The 18,602-nt window shown below is 41.5% G+C and overlaps 2 protein-coding genes across 4 annotated transcripts; both read left to right on the forward strand.

Annotated features, from left to right (window-relative positions):
* Positions 1–631: 631 nt before the first annotated feature.
* On the forward strand, positions 632–5,870 carry LOC121183059 (cytochrome P450 2J4-like). The gene is made up of 9 exons (XM_041039893.1): positions 632–832; positions 1,406–1,568; positions 1,689–1,838; positions 2,078–2,238; positions 2,914–3,090; positions 3,191–3,329; positions 3,528–3,715; positions 4,843–4,984; positions 5,257–5,870. The coding sequence occupies exons 1-9, from the start codon at positions 632–634 to the stop codon at positions 5,430–5,432; spliced, it is 1,497 nt and encodes a 498-aa protein (XP_040895827.1). The 3' UTR covers positions 5,433–5,870.
* Positions 5,871–6,215: 345 nt separating this feature from the next.
* Positions 6,216–17,804, forward strand: il23r (interleukin 23 receptor). 3 transcript variants are annotated; one of them, XM_041039529.1, is made up of 17 exons: positions 6,216–6,295; positions 7,116–7,227; positions 7,587–7,716; positions 7,859–8,034; positions 8,844–8,967; positions 9,069–9,235; positions 9,659–9,795; positions 9,888–10,080; positions 10,200–10,282; positions 10,795–10,996; positions 11,096–11,299; positions 11,666–11,764; positions 11,975–12,130; positions 13,774–13,914; positions 14,078–14,165; positions 14,642–14,732; positions 16,560–17,804. In XM_041039529.1, exons 2-17 carry the CDS (start codon positions 7,167–7,169, stop codon positions 17,214–17,216), a joined length of 2,709 nt encoding a protein of 902 aa, XP_040895463.1. In that variant the 5' UTR covers positions 6,216–6,295; positions 7,116–7,166; the 3' UTR covers positions 17,217–17,804. The 3 variants fall into 3 exon arrangements, with proteins under 3 accessions (XP_040895463.1, XP_040895462.1, XP_040895464.1); XM_041039528.1 differs by lacking the exon at positions 6,216–6,295 and adding an exon at positions 6,842–7,022; XM_041039530.1 differs by lacking the exon at positions 6,216–6,295 and adding an exon at positions 6,842–7,022 and having other exon boundaries at positions 16,563–17,804.
* The last annotated feature ends 798 nt before the right edge of the window (positions 17,805–18,602 follow it).

Genomic DNA, 18,602 nt, shown 5'->3' on the forward strand with positions numbered 1-18,602 from the left:
TACAAGGTTCACATCAGTTCCTATTTCCAGTGCTAACAATACTTCTAATAATTTGTGTAAGCTAGTGGTCATTAATCAGCAACTTCATGGAGAATATGCATAATATAAACACAACATAAACAAAAACAAAGTTTTAAAAATAGGTATTAATTCAGGGTCACTCTAAAATACATGGCTATAAAACTAGCTAGTAATGCATGGCCCCACCTTAGTTGATCTTATACTTGTGGTGCAGATTCTTATTTGCAATTTGCAATAAGCAAAATTACAAAACCGAACAGACATACACCGAACCTGGGGCTCCTTTAGAGCCCCTTGGGGTCAGGGGTCAGGGCCTTGGGGCAGCTTTATCATATCAGATAAAATATATGTACAAGGATACAGTGGTGGAAGTTAACAGAATACATTTGTACACAGTACTGTACTTTTTTTTTTTTTTTTCAAAGTTAAGCTTTATCGTACATTACTTCAGTGAGTCCATGAAATGCTTTTATTTTGAAGGTCAAGCAGGCGAACAACAACACCGGAAGTAATTTCTTGTTATCATTTTGGGTCAGATTGTAAATTATGGCTTGTTTACTGTACTGAGCTCTGTGCGATCGTGACAGCGTAGTTGTCTTCCAGCTAACCAATGGACACAGTAAACAGTGTACTCGGCTTGGAGTGGATAGACGGCTGGAGTGTTTTGATATTCCTGTGTGTTTTCCTGCTGCTGTCTGATATTGTGAAGAACAGAGCGCCGAGAAACTTTCCCCCCGGCCCGTGGGCTCTCCCTGTGATTGGCGACCTCCATCGCATTGATCCCGCTCGGCTTCACCTGCAGTTCACAGAGGTATGAGTCCATACGCACAGAATGAAACACCGTCCCGTGGAGTGAAAATGTCACAGGTTTAAATAGAAAATAATAATAATAAAGTTAAACAATAAAGTATAATAGAATACAGTGCTTCTGTAGTCAGTGATATAGTTTACCGACCTGGTCCTGGCCGGGTCCACGCCAAACACGCTGGAGCCCATCTGATCCAGACACATTTATTTTGCTTTCCCCTGACCAAAGACTGAGATACCAACGTTCATTGAGTGTCCTTTAATGCTTCTTTGGTGTGTTATGTAGATTTTGTGCCCACCGAAGGGAGGGCAGGGTAGTGTTGCCATGTAGGGTATGCTCTAGTGTCACGTTTCAGATTTATATCTCACTGCCTGTTTGCTCAGTGCGGAAGGAGCCAGTATTGAAAGTATAGAAAAGATCAACATCAAACCCACGTCAGGCAGATCCATATTTGTCCCTCAGCCCTCCAGTAATGAAGCAAAGATACTAACCTGCTGTCTGTGTTCAGTTTGCATAAATACTAACCTGCTGTCTGTGTTCAGTTTGCATAAATACTAACCTGCTGTCTGTGTTCAGTTTGCAGAGAAATATGGGAACGTTTTTAGCCTTCGCCTCTTTGGTGGAAGAACTGTGGTCATTAATGGCTATAAACTTATGAGAGAAGCCCTGGTCCAAAATGGGGAGGACTACACGGATCGTCCCACCATACCACTGTTTGATGTACTGATCAAGAATAAAGGTAATTTTGTAGATAAAGTTGCTAGTTAGTATTTATTTAGAGCTGTAGCATCAGACCGACACCATACTAAATGTCATGTTCCGCTCACATACAGTTTAATGCTGATTGTGTTTCCAAAAGGTCTTGTGGCATCAAGTGGTTATCCATGGAAGCAGCAGAGGAGATTTGCTCTTCATACTCTCAAAAACTTTGGCTTGGGCAAGAAGTCCCTGGAGCCCTCCATCCAGCTGGAGTGCCGGTATCTCGCCGAGGCTTTTGCAGCTGAGGAAGGCACGAAACAAATCTTATTTTCCTACAAGCAGCAACTAATCAACTTGTGCTCCTTAACTAGTCAGAGGGTAGCACACTTTTTTATCATGTGTGATTTCCCTTTCCTTACAACGCAGAAGCACTCACCAACACCTCCATGTGCATGAGACTATCTGTTTCTCTGCTTCATTATCTGAGGGCCTGCACGTCTTTCATATTTCTCATCTATATTTTCTTTTCTTTTTTTTTTTATTTTGCAGGAAAGCCTTTTAATGCCCAGCCACTGTTAAACAATGCTGTGTCCAACGTCATCTGCTGCTTGGTGTTTGGGGATCGATTTGAGTACACTGACAAGCAGTACCAGTCTATTCTTCAGAACTTCAATGAGCTGGTGTACTTAGAGGGAGGTTTGTGGGCACAGGTGAGCCTTCATTGCGTCCTTTACTGAAATACAAAGACCAGTACAACAAGCTGAAGCCTGTTATTACAGCCCACATACCTGTTTCTTACTGTGTAATTAAAATAATAATAAACACAATAATAGACCCATATCTCATTTCTTCCTTATTCCAACTCATACAATGAAGTAAAAGACATGATGATAATTCCCTGTACTGTGCGTGTAACTTCGTCTTATGTGGGCTGTGATATAATGTCTGGCTGTTCCCCCTTTTTTCACTCTTTAATTACACATTGTCAACACGGTTGTGAACACCTTATTGCCCAATCTTAAGTTTTGTTTCCCGCTACTGCACACTGGAGCTACACAGAATTTACAGAAATGCTTAAGAGTTATTTATATATGGAAGTATTTCTGCTTTGCACTAAAAATTCACAATTTTTTACTCACTTCCACATTGGCTCCTGATTCCATACAACAAAATCACACTGTAAATTGCTGGCTTTAAGTGTTACCATAAGTTTTATAGAAAACCCACTGAGAGATGGTTTAACCAATACAAATGTCAGTTTTTTTGGACTAATTCAGCAAAAAAACAGATTTGTTTTGCTGGATTCCATCAGTGTTTTGAAGGTACTTGAAGGTGTCTGTTCCCAGGCTGTCAGACGATGTGGTGTCTTTCCTCCAACTCTGTAGATTTACAACACAGTGCCCTGGCTCATGAAGTGGCTGCCTGGACCTCACCAGAGGATATTCGCTCTGACACAGAAGATCATTGACTTCGTCGAAACTAAAGTCCAAGAGCACAGGGAAAACTTTGACCCTTCCTCACCAAGAGACTATATTGACTCCTTCCTTTTAGAAATGGGAGAGGTGAGTATTTTTATGCGACAGCATCGTGTTTGTTCTGTACGCATTTTCTACAGAAATATGTCAGCTCATTTTCACTTCTGTCTTTTTCTGTCGCTGATAGAAGGAGGACAAAGATTCTGGATTTGATTTACAGAATTTGTCTGTTTGTGCCCTGGACTTGTTTGGCGCTGGAACTGAAACCACTACCACTACTTTACACTGGGCACTCCTGTACATGATCTACTACCCTCACATACAAGGTGCTTGTGTATGTGTGTGTGTGCACATGTGTATGAGTAATATCTGTCCCTCCCCCACGCCTGTAAGAGAACTCTGTAGTATCAGTGGTCTCTCACGGGTCAGCCCTGTGTGACAAAGTGTGAGGGATGTGTTTCACCCAATCTTCCCCTCAGTTGTAAATGCAGTTTCACATCGTTTCCTGTTTTCACTGTGTGCAGAGAAAGTTCAAGCCGAGATAGATACTGTGATTGGTTCGTCCAGACAGCCCTCAGTGAGTGACAGAGAAAACATGCCCTATACTGATGCAGTCATGCATGAGATCCAGAGAATGGCGGACATCATCCCCCTCAATTTGGTCCGCATGGCAAACAAGGACACCGTGCTCGACATGTACACCATCCCAAAGGTACACATGCACATTTTAGAAAGAACTGCTTTATGTGAGCCCTTTGCTTATTGTTTGTTTTGGATTTGTTTGCTTTGGAAGTTGGATTTTCTGGCAAAGCTTTTGAATGCCTTGCTTTTGGTCCACTTACTCAAAAATTGGCCTTTTTTTTTTTTTTTTTTTTTTTTTTTACACACAAACATTTTAATGATTTAACAATGGTTTTCAAACCAGTCCCTTTCAACAATGTAAACATAACTTTAATAAAAAGTACACCAACCCTGCAAGTTGATTTTTATACTGTATTGATAAGAACTGAAATGTTCTTGGAGCCAAGGTTAAAGCTTAAATAATCCTACCACAGGATCCTTTTAGTAGCTGTTCTGGCAGTTTTGATCATATCACATATTCTTAATCAGCAAATTCAGTTGTTCAGATAAAGTCAAATTTCCCTTTTTTGGAACTCTTCTCATCTAAGAACTCCTCTTCCATTTGAGCGTAAAAGCTGATTTTCAAAATTAATTCTTCACATTGTAAACAACAATTGGCAGAATTAACTATTCTCATTTTGGTTTGGGGGTGGCCGTGCTGCTGCAAGTAAAGAATGCGGCTTTGGACCGGCCTGAGATCAGAGGGTCGCCGGTCGTTCGATCCCTCGTCCAAGCACAATGGAATGGTGGTGGTGAAGGAGACACCCCTCCCATGCAACCATGACTGTGGTGCCTTGAGCAAGGCACCGATTCACCCCATCTCCCCGGGCACCCCAGTAGACAGCCCCCTGCCCCAGCGTCTCTAGTGTGTGTGTGTGTGTGTGTGCATGCTTTGTGTGTGTGTTTCGTTCACTTGGCGTGGGTAAAATTCAGAGAGTAATTTCCCCCAGTTGGGAACAACTTGAGGGAAAATAAAGGATTAAAAAAATTAATTTAGACCATTTTTTGATTTAGATTTTTCAGTATTTTCAGGTATTATGTTTATTTTTTCAGCTGTTTCAAAAGTCAAAAATGAACTTTAAAGCTCAACCTTTGAACCAACGTGGGCGAGAAGTTCTTCAAGTGTCTTTTTGTGTTAATGAATTTTGACAAATTAATTGGAACAAGTAATAGAAAAAGGTGTTTCCTCGGCCCTTTACACTAATATTATCTCTTCAGGGCACCATGATCCTGCCCACGCTATACTCGGTTCTTCATGATAAGTCCATGTGGGAAACTCCACACTCCTTCAACCCTGAACACTTCCTGGACCAGGATGGTAAATTTAGGAAGAGAGAGGCCTTCCTTCCCTTTTCAGCAGGTTAGTCAGTTGTTATAACTCTCTAAAACTCAGTTATATGTTGTTTAAAACCAAGAGCTTTATGGAGGAAAAGAAAAAAAAGATCCATTCTGTTGCTTTCCATCAGTTGTTTACCTGTGTTAGCGTTTACCGCAACACATTACTGTCATTATTTTGTAAGAAAGTTGGGAGGGGATCAGTGTCTCTCTCTTATCCTTGAATTGCAGTGATTTTCTGTGAGTCCCTTGGGATTTCTGTGAATCAGACTCATCTGATGCATTGTGTATTCTCAGGTAAACGCGTGTGTCTTGGGGAACAGCTGGCAAAGATGGAGTTATTCCTCATCTTTACCTCCCTCCTTCAGAGGTTTTCCTTGTCAGCACCTGCTGGAGAACAGCCCAGTCTGGAGTTCAAGCTGGGAGCCACTCGCTGTCCCAAACCTTACCGCCTTCGTGCTGTACCACGATAAGCCACTAACTGTCCCGAGTGTAGCTGTAATGTTGAAGTAGATTAACACTATCTGCTATATTATTCTGTTCCTACTGTTTGATTAAAGCTTAATTTGGAAGTACTTTTCTTCCTCTCAGTATAAACCTTTAAATAATATTAAAATAATCTATTCCGTATTCAAATATGGAATAAAACAATATAATAAAATAAATAACTGATATTTAGTGCACTCTCCTCATTCAGATTGCTATTTGTATTTACATTGTGGTTTCAGTCTGAGGTTTGGCAGGTGAGAAAAACACCCAAATTAGACATTACACCACAATCCCAGTCAGATAGTGCTGCTGTTTGACAGCTTGACAATTTATTGTTATTAGGAATGTAGCTTGCAGTAAACTGGATAATTCAGCTTCTGCAGTGTATGAAGCTTGTGTGACAGAAATTGTCAATAAACAGTTCAATCTGTATTTGATGTCTTTCACAATATTTGCTGTCTTCACGTATCAAGCACCATCTTCTATTGTTTACATGTAAAATGCTGAACTTTCTTCTGTTTCTCAACGTGAACCTCTAACATTTAGTGTGAAAGCACAGCAATTCTGAAAATCAGAAAACCTCAAGCTTGAGGTCTCTTTTATCTTTACATGAACGTTCACTCCCTCAAGCTTCTGGTTTTTCCCTGCAAAGCTTTTGAAGGTAGAAATGGAAAATAACTCACAGAAATCACAAAAACGTTAGTAGCCAGACAAGATCTCAGTCCGTGCTCATCTTTCCTGAAACACAGTCGACACTTTGAGGGGACCATGAACATAAGCAGCGAGCTCAGTGAGAGAGACATGGGCTGGTTTTTTTATGTGACGTGACCTCTTTCAAGCTAAAAGTGTAAGTTTGTTTTTAACTAACCTCAAATTCAAACTAACCTAACCATTCACAGGGCAGACCATTTACATTTATGATCATGATGTGTGTGCGCACTTATAGCTTTTGCCAGTCACAGCAGCAGCAAATTTAGAATTTCTGTAAGAAACACTGAGACAGGTCAGCACCAGTCGGGAAAAAAAAAACAAAAAACGAGGTTGCTGTGAAGCTAAGGTCAGCATCTTCTTCAAAGTAGGCTCTGATGTCATAGAACATGTTACATGTTGGGTCGGTTTCTTTATTATCTGCTAGCGGCAGCATGTTTAATGAGAGCAGGTGCTCAAGTGCATTGATCTTTGAAATAATCCGGGTGTTTGTGGTGTGCAGCTGAAGTAGGACACTAGGGTACTCGAACAAATGTTCAGAGTTTCTGTAGTTGCCAAAATACCACCAAACTAGGTCACTGGCCTCTTTAAGATGTTTCATTTGCACAGCAGAGATCACTTTAGGCAGATGCATCTCACAGAGAAAGTCATCTGAAGAAACTGTGACTACGGCTGAGAACTTGTTGGATGGTATCTTGATAAGAAAAGCTTTTAAATTAACTTATCTGCTGCAGCACGTGTGTCACAGAGCTGCTATGACTGGAGCTGCTTTTACTTCTTTATCAGCAACAGATCTGTGCTTAAACAAACGAGAGGTTCAACACAACTCTGTGTCTGCTTCTCAAGTTATCTCTTGTACACTGACGGTAAGTTTTGAAGATCTCATTTTATTTATGTACGAAATAAGAGATTCTTTAGAAAGAAATGTTAATCAAGAAGAGCAACGTGTTTGTTTACAGGTGCTGATTGATCTTGAGTGGATTCTTTGTGATTAACGAGGATGAGCTGAAATGAATCTCTACTCAACTATTTGGAGATGTATCATCATACTTCTCAACTTTTCCATAAAGCGTGAGTATCTTATCTGTCTATTCACATTATAACTATTGCCTGTTTCTCTTTGGTGCAGTCGAGCTGCACAGCTTGGTAGCTGTCTCAGGCCTTTCTCAGCATGCATACGTGCAAAACCAGTAATGGAGACCATGGACCATAAACAGACCATAAAATTGCAAAGAGAGAGAAGAAAGTTAGTGTCACAGAGTCACATCCTTGACAGCATTGTTGGGATTTACAGTAAATGTGTTTACAGAGCAGCAGGTATTCATATGTACTATCTAATTTTAATCATACGCTTAAAACCAAACATAGCTCCTCAGCCTTGAATGACACTGGTGCTCTGATGATTCTGTGTGTCTGTCTTTACTGGACAGGTTGCCCTCTGCTACCTGTTGGCTGCCAGCGCTTCATTGGACTTGGCTACCTGACAGTAGAGCCAGCACCCCCCTTCCTCATTGGCTCAAACTTGACAGTGTACTGCCACTTCAAAAACTGCGAACAAGAGTAAGAATGTTTCAGATACAATACATGAATAAAATTCATGCAGACATCTAATGAATGTTTCTCTGTTTTGTTATACTCTTCCTCTTTAAAAAAAAAAAAAATAAAGTTTTGTTCAGATGCAGTTTATGTTACTGACTTCCAGGTTAAAAATGTCCCTGGAACTGAATGGCAAGACCGTTGCCCCTCTGAAGAAAGTCAACTGCACCACGGTGATGTTTCATCTGCACAATGTCCAGACGCCACAATCTATAGTGCGCTGCAAGAAGAAGAGTGGTCAGCTGTCTAAGATTGTCAGTGGACTGGACCTACAAGGCGGGCGTACGTACTTGGCTCTGATGTGTCTACACTCACATAGAATTAAGACTGTATGGTTTAAACAGAAGCAGCAATATTTTCTGAAGAGAATTCACGTGCAAACACAGAATTACATTCAAACGTACAGTAATTTAGAAACAAATTTACGAGGACTTGATACTGCAGGTAGTGAAGTGTGTCATGGCTATTAAAATGTTGTTGGGTGGTAGCAAGGTCTTAAGTAGGTGGTTGAAAAGTGATTGGTGGTGTTCAGGACAGTTGCTAGGCAGTTACTAAGTTGGTACTGTGTAGTTGCTTGGGTGCTGTAGGTGGCTACTACATTGTTTTTCGATTATGCCAGGTGGTTGTTAGGGTGTTTGGAGTGGTTGCTATGGTGATTCAGCATATTCATCTCTACGGTGTACTTCATTTCTGTTACTTTTGTGTAGTCACAGCAGTACAGAGAGAGACAGTGTTGCCAGATGTGACTGAGAAACCGTAGTCTGATCACAGCCTAGTCATAAAAGTCAGGAAAAGGGTTTTTTTCCTCTCTGTCTAGTGTGTGTGTGTGTGTGTGTGTGTGTGTGTGTATGTGTGTGTGTGCGTGTGTGTGTGTGCGTGTGTGTGTGCGTGTCTGTGATGATGGATAATGTTACGTTAAACGTCTTCCCCTGGTTTACTCTCGGAAAAGTCATTGCATGTTTTTGTGTGCAATTTTGGACTAGTGTGCACAAAAAAATGGAAAACATATTATTTTTGCATTTCTCAGCCTGCAAACAATAATTTGCTTTTCATTATTTTTCTATTTTGTTTGCCATCTTTTTCCCTTGAAGTCCCCCCAGATAAACCCGAAAACATTGTCTGTGAAACGACGAGGAGCTCAGACTTTATAGACTGCTCATGGGAGAGTGGACAGGAAACTCACCTCTCTACTACCTACAACGTTTCCGTCAGCAGGTATGGTGTTATGTTGAGTTCAAATGCAGCTGTTGTCTCTCCTTGCCTTCTTCCTAGATTGCTAATAGGTACTTTTGATAACAGCAAACCTTATTTTTCAGAGAAAATATGACCCAGATACATTTCAATCAGACGCAGGATTCTGAAGAAATCACCATACCACGAGGAGTTTTAGATAAAAACACTAAATACCAGTTGATCGTCACTGCTTATAACCACTTTGGAGCATCTCAGTCTGATCCTTTCATCCTGTGTGTAAAAGATATTGGTGAGCTCTCACTTCTGTTAAACACACATCTTTATGAATGACTGTGCATCTACATAAAAACAGTTTAAAAAATGTTTTTCAGTGGAATTATCATGTATTTTCTAAAGAAATGAGTCATCCCGTAAACTGTCATGTTGAGATAGTTCATCTATTATCACCATTGAACTAACGTAGGCTGGCTATAAGCAAAACTGTTTCAGTGCTTTTGTAACATCTCTTAGAGATGAATTAATGATCCTTTCCATTCACCTAAGTCACTGTTTCATTTCACTCTTTCAAGTTTGAGCATCAACCGCTTTGACTTTTTGAGTCATTGTTGAATTATTAATCACAGTTTTAGTATTTTATTTTGGTTTTATAATATTTAGTTGTTCTGAGATCTCATCACACTGCACACTACTTTAATGTTCTTTTGTTTCGCAGTGATGCCAGAGACCCCTCGTATTGTGTGGATGGAGTTTGGGAACGGTTCCATAGCAGCCACGTTGCAGTGGAAAACCACAGAATCCTCAGTGCATCTCAGACCCTACATCAGGCTGCGCACACATAATGACTACTGGGTAAAATGACAGCCTTGTGGTTATTTGCAGCATTTGTTTTTTTTCGGACAGTGGCAGTGAGTAGCGTGACCTAATGCCTTGATGTTTTATAGGAAGTGAGAGAGGAAACAGAGCTAAGAGAGGGTCTGTTAAGAGTGGACAATCTGAGGCCTCTGACTGAATATGAGTTCCAGATAAGAACATGTAACTCAACAACAGGACTGACACGTGCCAGGTTAAACACCGGCAAAAGCCCATCCTGCAGCAAATGGAGCCCATCTGTGAAGGGAAGAAGCCCAGGAAAAGGTAGGTTCACAAGCTTAACCTCAACATTACGAATGACAAAGGAAACTGAATGCGATAATGTGCAAGTTTGTCGTCATTCATGCCACAACCCACATTTTGTGGTAAAACCACATCTTTAGGTCCAACTCAGCAGTTGCATGTGTGGAGGATGTTCAGCAGCAACGGGACAGATGGGCTGCGGATGTTGACTGTTTTATGGAAGGTAATGAGCAATAACTATTCATTAACACTGACTTTTAAACTGACACTTTCTTTTTTTTTTTAAATACAAAGGTACGTTGCATACCAGAAATAATTTATTCTGATAAATTAATTTGGTTACACACAGAACGACTGCACTGCTCATTGATTAAAGGAATAGTTTGACATCTGGGAACGTACGCCTTTTCTATTTCTTGGGTGGAGTTAGGTGAAAAGTTCGCCACCATGGGTGTGTGGTAAAAATAGCATTTTCTTTGCTGTGACTTCTTAGACTTTGCCCCGACAAGAAACAGTCTGGAACATATCCCTCCCATAAAACCACACAAGCAAGATACAACATGTCAATCAGTGACCTTTAGAGGGACTACCGATTTAACCCGAACTCTTGGCAAGAACATGAATAACTATATTTCCCAAACTGTCAAACTATTCCTATAATTGCCAACTATTCCTTTAACATTCTTACTGAATGATGCAGAAAAGTAAACCTTAATGAATGGACTCCTTCCCTAGCCTCCTCGGCCAGAGGATTACAGTGGTGAGGTGCAACATTACAAAATCTTTCTGGCGAATGATCCGAATCTGGAAGTGATCTGTCCTGCTCCTTGGAGCCTGTGGTCAGTTCCGGTATCAGCACAGGTTCAGGCAGTTTCCATCAGCGCTGTCACCTCATATGGGTCCTCCCCACGAGCAGATGTGCCGCTCAGACACTCAGGTACACAAATATTCAGCACAGAACACAAAACAGAAACAGAAAGTAAAACAAATTTTAATTATACAGAAAGCTCACTAAAGTGTAATGCTTTGTGTTCAGGTGTTTGCGGACCTGTTCTGACAAAGTTGGCTCCTGCAGCTAGTGGCAGCGCTTTGCTTGTCTCCTGGTCGTGGCCCGAAACCAAACACACGTCTACAACTGGAGAAGATCTGCTGCACTATGTAGTGGAGTGGATAAGTGTACCTGCGACAGAGCTGCAGTGGCAAAAGCTCGCCAAAAATCAAAACAGCACCTCCATCACAGGTACAGAACACTTTCCATTCAGGTACAATGACAGCACAGAACCTGTCTGCTCACATAGGAACAAAAAAAAAAAAAACACAGTGAAAGAAAACAAAACTTGGCACTGCATCATATAAAAAAGGCCACAAAATGTTTTGTGCCATTTTATGGCTGATGACAGACACAAGGGCTTCATCTGAGATCAAACAGCGGCCTCTTGTGGGTTATTTGTGAATTGCTCTAGTTTGTGCTTTTGTCACTTCAGCACCCGTTGAGGATTTAAAATCAACACGATCCTCTTAACACAGCTGAATCCAAAGTTCATTAGCAAAGCTGAATGTTTGTGAATTACAGCTGAGCATGTTTAGTTTTCCTGTATCGTTTCAGGTCTGGCTCCAGGTGTGAGGTACAATATCTCTCTGTACGCTGTGACCACCAGAGGTGTCAGTGCTCCATCATCCGTCCTCATCTACTCCAAAGAACAGAGTAAGATTCAGAAACTCAGCGTGTCCCCAAAACCAGTTCACTGGCACACTTTTAAATATAAAGAAAGAAGTTTTTCAACATCTGAGTTTATCACATGACAGATTTTGCATAGGGATTCAGATAACACGTGAATTAAATACAGCATATACATACTCAGTGGAGTCTTCACCCATCCTCCTCTCTCTGTGTTTCATTGTATGTCTTTTTCAGAACCAGTGTCCAGTCCCAACATGTCGGTGCTGGTCCATGAGGCCAGGCGGCTCCTTATCGCGTGGGATGAGCTGCCTGTGGACCAGCAGAGGGGCTTCATCACAAACTACACCATTTATGTTCAGATGCTGGACTCCAGCAAAACAGCACTCAATGGTGAGCAGTTGTACAGTGTTCTTTTGTTTTATGTATATATTTGAATAAAGCTGAAACAATCAACTGATTAATCAGTTAGTCGACCAACAGAGAATTAATTAGCAGCTATTTTGATAAATATTGTTAAGTGTTAAGTCTTTTGTTTTTGTTTGTTCTCGATTGGCAAGGATTTACTGCTTTTCTTTGTGTGTTGTGTGATAGTAGAGTGAAAATTGTGGGGTAAGTCAGAGGGTTTGGAGGAAACACAACTTTGAGTCGTTTCCTGTACTTGTACAGCAGGAACTCTTTATGGTGCTCGTTTAACCCTATGTTCATGTTTGCTTTACATAGGTCGGGCTAAGGCTTTCTAGCAACCCTGTGTCTATGCAAACGTGTCGGAAGTCACATATGCAGTCGTATGCATATGTTATGTTTCAGTTCTAGCAACTGTTTCATAATGGAAAGTGTGCAACCGGCATTCCATTGATACTCACCTCCCACAAAGCTTCAGTGCATCAGCAGGGTTTTTCTGCTCTTACTTCCAGTAACGAGGTGAATTTCAAGCGTTGTAGTGCTGGGTGATTGTATTTTTGTGTTGATTTTTTTAATTTAAATAGACAAAAAGGGAATAGCCTCAATATCAAAAACAACAACAATACAGAATTCAGAGTTACAGCACTGATTAAGAAAATTCATCACCATACATTAAGATTGGCTTGTTTTGTCCCAGAAAGTCTGTATCTCTGTTTATCCTGTATCTGAACTGGTAGTTGTGCCAAACCTGTCTGCTTGTCTTTAATATGTATCTGGCGACCTGTAACTGATGAATACAGATGTTCAGTAGTGAGCACGCTGATGTTCCAAACAGTAGCTGTCATCATTTTCACGGTGTCTTCAGTGAATCATAGACTTTTCTAGAACTGGCTTTGACCACGAACAGGAAGCCATGTGGCTATGTGCACACATGCAGCCATGAAGGCTGTTACGAACCAGCATGTTTCTCACACTATTTCTGGAGGGTGTAAAGGCACCTGAGAGCTTCCCTTTCCCCCTGTGTGATGAGTATCCCCTATGTATACAGGATCCCATTTTTCTTTCTTAAAGTATTTTCATTTGATATTTTATTCATTATTACCTTACTCTCATGCTCTTTTTGCTTATATCTCAAAACTTAGTCCCTTGTCAGAGTCTGGTGACTTGTGAAGAGCAAGATCTCAGCACACAGGACAGCACATCTTCCATAATTCACGTTTAACAAAACAAAGTCCATTTATAAGCTGTCCTGGAGCTTTCGATCACATCACACAAGCTTCCCCTGCAGATTTGCTGCAGATTTGTTGTCTTACCACATATTCCACCTACAGACTGAAATATTATTTCCAAGTTTAATTTACCTTCAACATCAGCATTTGTAAAGATTTATATTGACAGAATTCAAAACAGTATCATTAAATGAAGGCAGCTATTATTGTCTAACTGCATATTATAAAGCCTAAAGCAGATATTTTTGTAATAGCAATGTATGAAACGACAATGTGAACACTATGTGACAGAGTGATGAACCTGCAGAGAATTATCACGTCACTCTGCAGCTCCCCTCAGCTTTACAGAGCTTTATAGCAAATTTCAGCTCATTTAACAGTTTTTCATTTGTTTCTCTCCAGTCACGGTGTCTGGCTCTGGCCACAGAAGGATCTGGCTGGACTGTCCTGATGGAGCTCTGGTTCTTCAGATAGCTGCATCCACCTCAGCAGGAGAAGGGCCACGGGGGATCCGGATCTCCTCTCTGCCTGCAGCCCCTGCAGGTCAGTCCCCTGCTGCGGTCTCATTGTCCCTTTACAACCACAAACACCAGCTTCTTAAGCCTATAACTGTAATTCAAATGGAAGGAAGCTTTAAATGGGAAGATAAGAGAGCTGTGTTTTCTTCTACTAAATTGTTGTGTGTTTCCCTTCTCATCTCTTCCAGGTGGCTTGGTGATTGTGATTGTTTTTATCATCACCTTCTTCATAGCGATCATAGCCAACCTGATGTGCTGGAGTTGTGTGAGACAAAGGTATTAGTATTAAACAATATTGCTTTAATATCCATCATTACATGGAAAACTACAGTCATCATAACGGACAACAGACATCATCTAATCATAGTGAAAGTTTTCAGTTAGGAAAACCGTAGCCGTGTATTTTATTCTCAGTCTCCTGCAAATGATTGTGAATATACATAGGTTTTGTTTTACTAGTAACCAGGATGGATGCCACTGTGGCTGATTTCATGAAATACCACACCGCAATATGAGCACATGAAATGAGAACCCACACAATTAACATGAACAGAAACTTAAACCATGCAGCAAAAAACTACCTGTTAGCTGTGGTCATTACCATCACGTGTGTTTGCTTTGTCTCTGGGGCAGGAAAGGACTGTTTCGTAATTAAAAAATTTTTTCTCTGTAAATGTACCATCACTGCATCTGATACTAAACTGTCATCATCCCGCCTGAATGCTAAAAACCTAACTGTCTTTCTGTCTCAGGATTAAACAAAAATGTATATCCTGGGGACCTGACTGGCTCCTTGAAAACCCACCAAAACTGGGAAACAGTACTGCCATCAGACTACTGGAGGTAATGAAAGCAAGCGAATGAAGCCGACTATGCTGACATTCATGCTTCCCTCCTCTTGTGTGAACTACTGTCAGCACAATAACCAGAACAGTAACAGCTAGCATCTGCACCAATCCCAGCAATATGCTATCAAAATGTTCAATGATAGTTGAACACTATAGTTTCTTGAGGTTTTCCACTCTGGACTACAATAGGGTGTGGAGGGGCACACATCAGCCGTCCTCTCCTACATAATGTTTTGTGCGACAAATGTGAAAGGCAGTCAAAGTGTTTCCTAATACAGGATACAGAGGGGGATGAGGGGCTAATACAGGATACAGACAGAGGGTGATGAAGGGCATCAGAGACGCCAAACACAGGTATAATCAGCACATAGAGGAGCAGAGCACTTCAGTAACAACAACTCGTGGTGACTGTGGAAGGAGATGAGGACAAACACTGGCTGCACAAACCTCTTCCAGACACACTGGACTAGCTCTACACCCGTCCTACACTACCAGGGAAGGACCAGACCATGAAACTACATCAACACCAGGTCAGATCCACCCATCCACCCAGAACTGACATCAGCAAAGTAGCTGGGCCTCTGGAGTCTCTGGATGAGTGCTGTCCTGTGCACACCTATTAGCAGAGGAATTCACTGGCACCCTCAGACTCTTACTAGAGCAAGCTGTAGTCCCCGCCTGCCTTAAGTCAGCCACGGTTCCCAGGAAGGCAGCAGTGAATTGTCTGAATGACTATTGCAGAGTTCTTCTAAGACCCATCATCACCAAGAGTTTCGAGAGACTGATTCTTTCCCACATCAAGGCTGCCATCCCGGCTGATCTCGATCAACCGCCAGTTCGAATGTCGGACCAACAGGTCAAAGATGATGCAGTCTTTATAGCTCTTCTCACAGCCCCGGCACAGGGCAGAGCACATTTGTAAGCACACTGTTTGCTAATTTTAATTCAGTATTTAACAGAGTAATAATAATAACTGCGTGACCTGGGCTTAGATAGCTCACTGTGTTCTTGGATACTGGACTTTCTAAGCAAAAGACTAAGCAACAGACCCCAAAATATCAAGCTTGACTCAGTCTGTAACCATCTCTCAGCTGCTGGCAAACCTTTATCGTGCCACCATTGAGAGCCTCCTGAGCAACTTCTTCACAGTGTGGTGCGGCAGCTGTACTGTGGAACTGCAGAGGGATCTGCAATGGCTGGAGAAGGCCGCTCAGCGTGTCATTGGGTCTATACTACCACCCTCTGAAAGAAAGGAATACCAGTGGTATCACAAAAAGACACTGTTTGTTTGCCACCTCCTCCTCTCTGGAAGAAGATACAGGACAATGAAAAGCAGAACAAACTAGAACAAAAAAAAAAAAAAAAAAACAGCTTCTTTCCAAGAGGTTTAACCTCTGTTTACCCTCCACAGCAAAAGCCTGAAAATGATTGACTTCTGTGAACCCAACCTACCCACCCACACACAAAAACACACTCATTATGCTCTACACATTTTACAGACTATCCAAAGACATGTTGTACATGTTGCAGAACTGCACATGCCACTCCATATTCAGCTTCTTTACCCCTTCTGTGCTGTTTAGGTCACTTTGTTTGCCTTCGTATATATTTTTCCTGTTATCTATATTTGCTTTTATTGAACTTCACTATCATTTTTTTTATATCTGCTAAACATTTTCATTGTTCTGAGCACAGTGACTAAGATACAGTCTAATGTCAGTTAGTGTCTGCTTTCACTTTGACATTTTCTATATTCATCACTTTGGTGAGTCAGTTAAATCTAACTATGTTTTTATTTTCACTTTTTTTTTTTGGCCTCCAGCAGGATGGAACAGAACCATCCTTCTCATCCACCCAGAGTGATCCTCCGCTGTCCCCCATTACTTTGATCTCCTTGGAGGACTCGGACAACGTGTATCCCAACATCCACGTCGAAGTATTCCAAACTGGATCAGGGCAATCCACGGCAGAGACACCTTTACTAACATCAGACACCGGGACAATGCTTGTTGACAGCCAGCTGGAACACGTCAGCTACAGACCTCAGATTGCTATGCTGGCTTCACAAGGAGAGGAGGAGACAGAAGAGGAGCAGACGAACATACCAGCAAGTGGGGAGGAAGATGCATGTTCCAGTTTATCTGGAGGATTACTGGGGGGCTTGCTGTCCAGTGTGGAGGTGGATTTCTCTGATTCGCCCCTGAGACCGACTCTCAGCTCTGTTGGTGGCCTTTTGTGGCTCAAAACTCCTGAAACAACAAGTGTCTTGAATAGAGGCTTCTTAGTGGGGAGGGTGGGGACCGAGAGCGAGGTGGAAGTGGTTTCCCCCTCTCTAGAGTTACAACAGGGCGACATAATGACTCCTGACATGGCAGACACTTGTCTCTCTCAGTATACAGTTGAGACAGCTCTAACTGGCGGTTACTTCCCTCAGGTAGCTGCTGTCAGCGGGACTACACTCCGCGACACGGAGAGGTAGCTGGGACCATGGGAGTGACGCAAAGAGCACTACTCTCTGCACTACTAAACCGACTTTGAAGAAAGCATTACTCAAAGACCACTTCACCAAGTAATAACCTCAGTGACTCTGTGAGATCAGACGAAACTCAGATGATCTATAACTATAATCGACTGTTAAAAACCAAATTAATAAAGTGAGTTTGATTCAAGGCCGCTCTAATAAATGTGTAGCAATTCCACACTGTCTATGCTGGCACCATCTTTTCTGACAGCATACTTAATTTATGGTTTTGTTAATATCAGCTCTGTGGCTCTATGAATGGCAATGTTGACACCTGCTTAACACCTGCATGTTAGCATGGTCACTGTGAGCATGCTGACATTTAACCCAAAGAACCACTGTGCCTAAGTACAGCCTCACAGAGCCTCTTAGTCTTGTTCTTAAGCTCTTTAATACATAAAGAAAATCTCTCCAGCAGACAGTTCAAACACTACTGCAAATTTGCAATTGCAGGCCTAATAATTTGCAGGAGCCCGACAGTGAGACGCTAAATAAGTGACAAACGACTGCCAGTTTCATCAAGTTATAAATAAAACATAGTCTCAGTCTTCACGTCAAAGGAGGATATTCACCAGTCAAATGGATTTTTCACAACCTGGCAACCAAAATGATGTCCTTACAGCCGGTTTATTACTGGTTTATAATTAATAAATTATTTATTTACTATGAAGAAAGTCATAGTTATAAGTTGTTGAACCACCTCAAGTAAATACATGTTGGAAATTAAGATGTATTACTCATCATCATGCACCTGCCAGAGCCAAGTCAAAGTAACTCTACCATATCAACTGCTGAAAGTGTGTCTCCTATTTGAATGGGAGACACACTTGACACATTTGAAAGGGTGTGTCCTCTGTTTGTTTCTAATGTTAGACATTCAGTTTTGTGAGACAGTGATGTGAGTGTGAAATTATTCCAAAACACACCCAGATAAAAGTCAGATGGGGTTTTCCCCCGCTGCATATAATGTGTAAGGTTACAGCAACTTGCTCCTGAACCATAACTTCTACTCATACATGCACCACCTGCAGCTAAACACCGTTTACAGGGCTTCCTGAGAGTTGTCTCACTTCCTCCTACAATCAAAGCTCAGGAGGGTCTCTCCCATGCCAACACTGAAGCTGAGAGAAATCTCTAGGAGCCTTGTTGACTTCAAGAATCACTTTGCTGATGCTTAACGTTAATTTATATATATATATACAGTATATATTGTGCATCTATAGGTGAAATGTGGTGAAGCTACAGGGGAAAGTCCCACGCTGCACCACGTGTGGATACGATGTTGAGGGAGTGAGAGGCAATGGGCTGAGTGGAAAATATGATGATGAAAATTGATCTGAGGGC

This window comes from Toxotes jaculatrix, chromosome 6, assembly GCF_017976425.1.
Source record: "Toxotes jaculatrix isolate fToxJac2 chromosome 6, fToxJac2.pri, whole genome shotgun sequence".
NCBI lineage: Eukaryota > Metazoa > Chordata > Actinopteri > Toxotidae > Toxotes > Toxotes jaculatrix.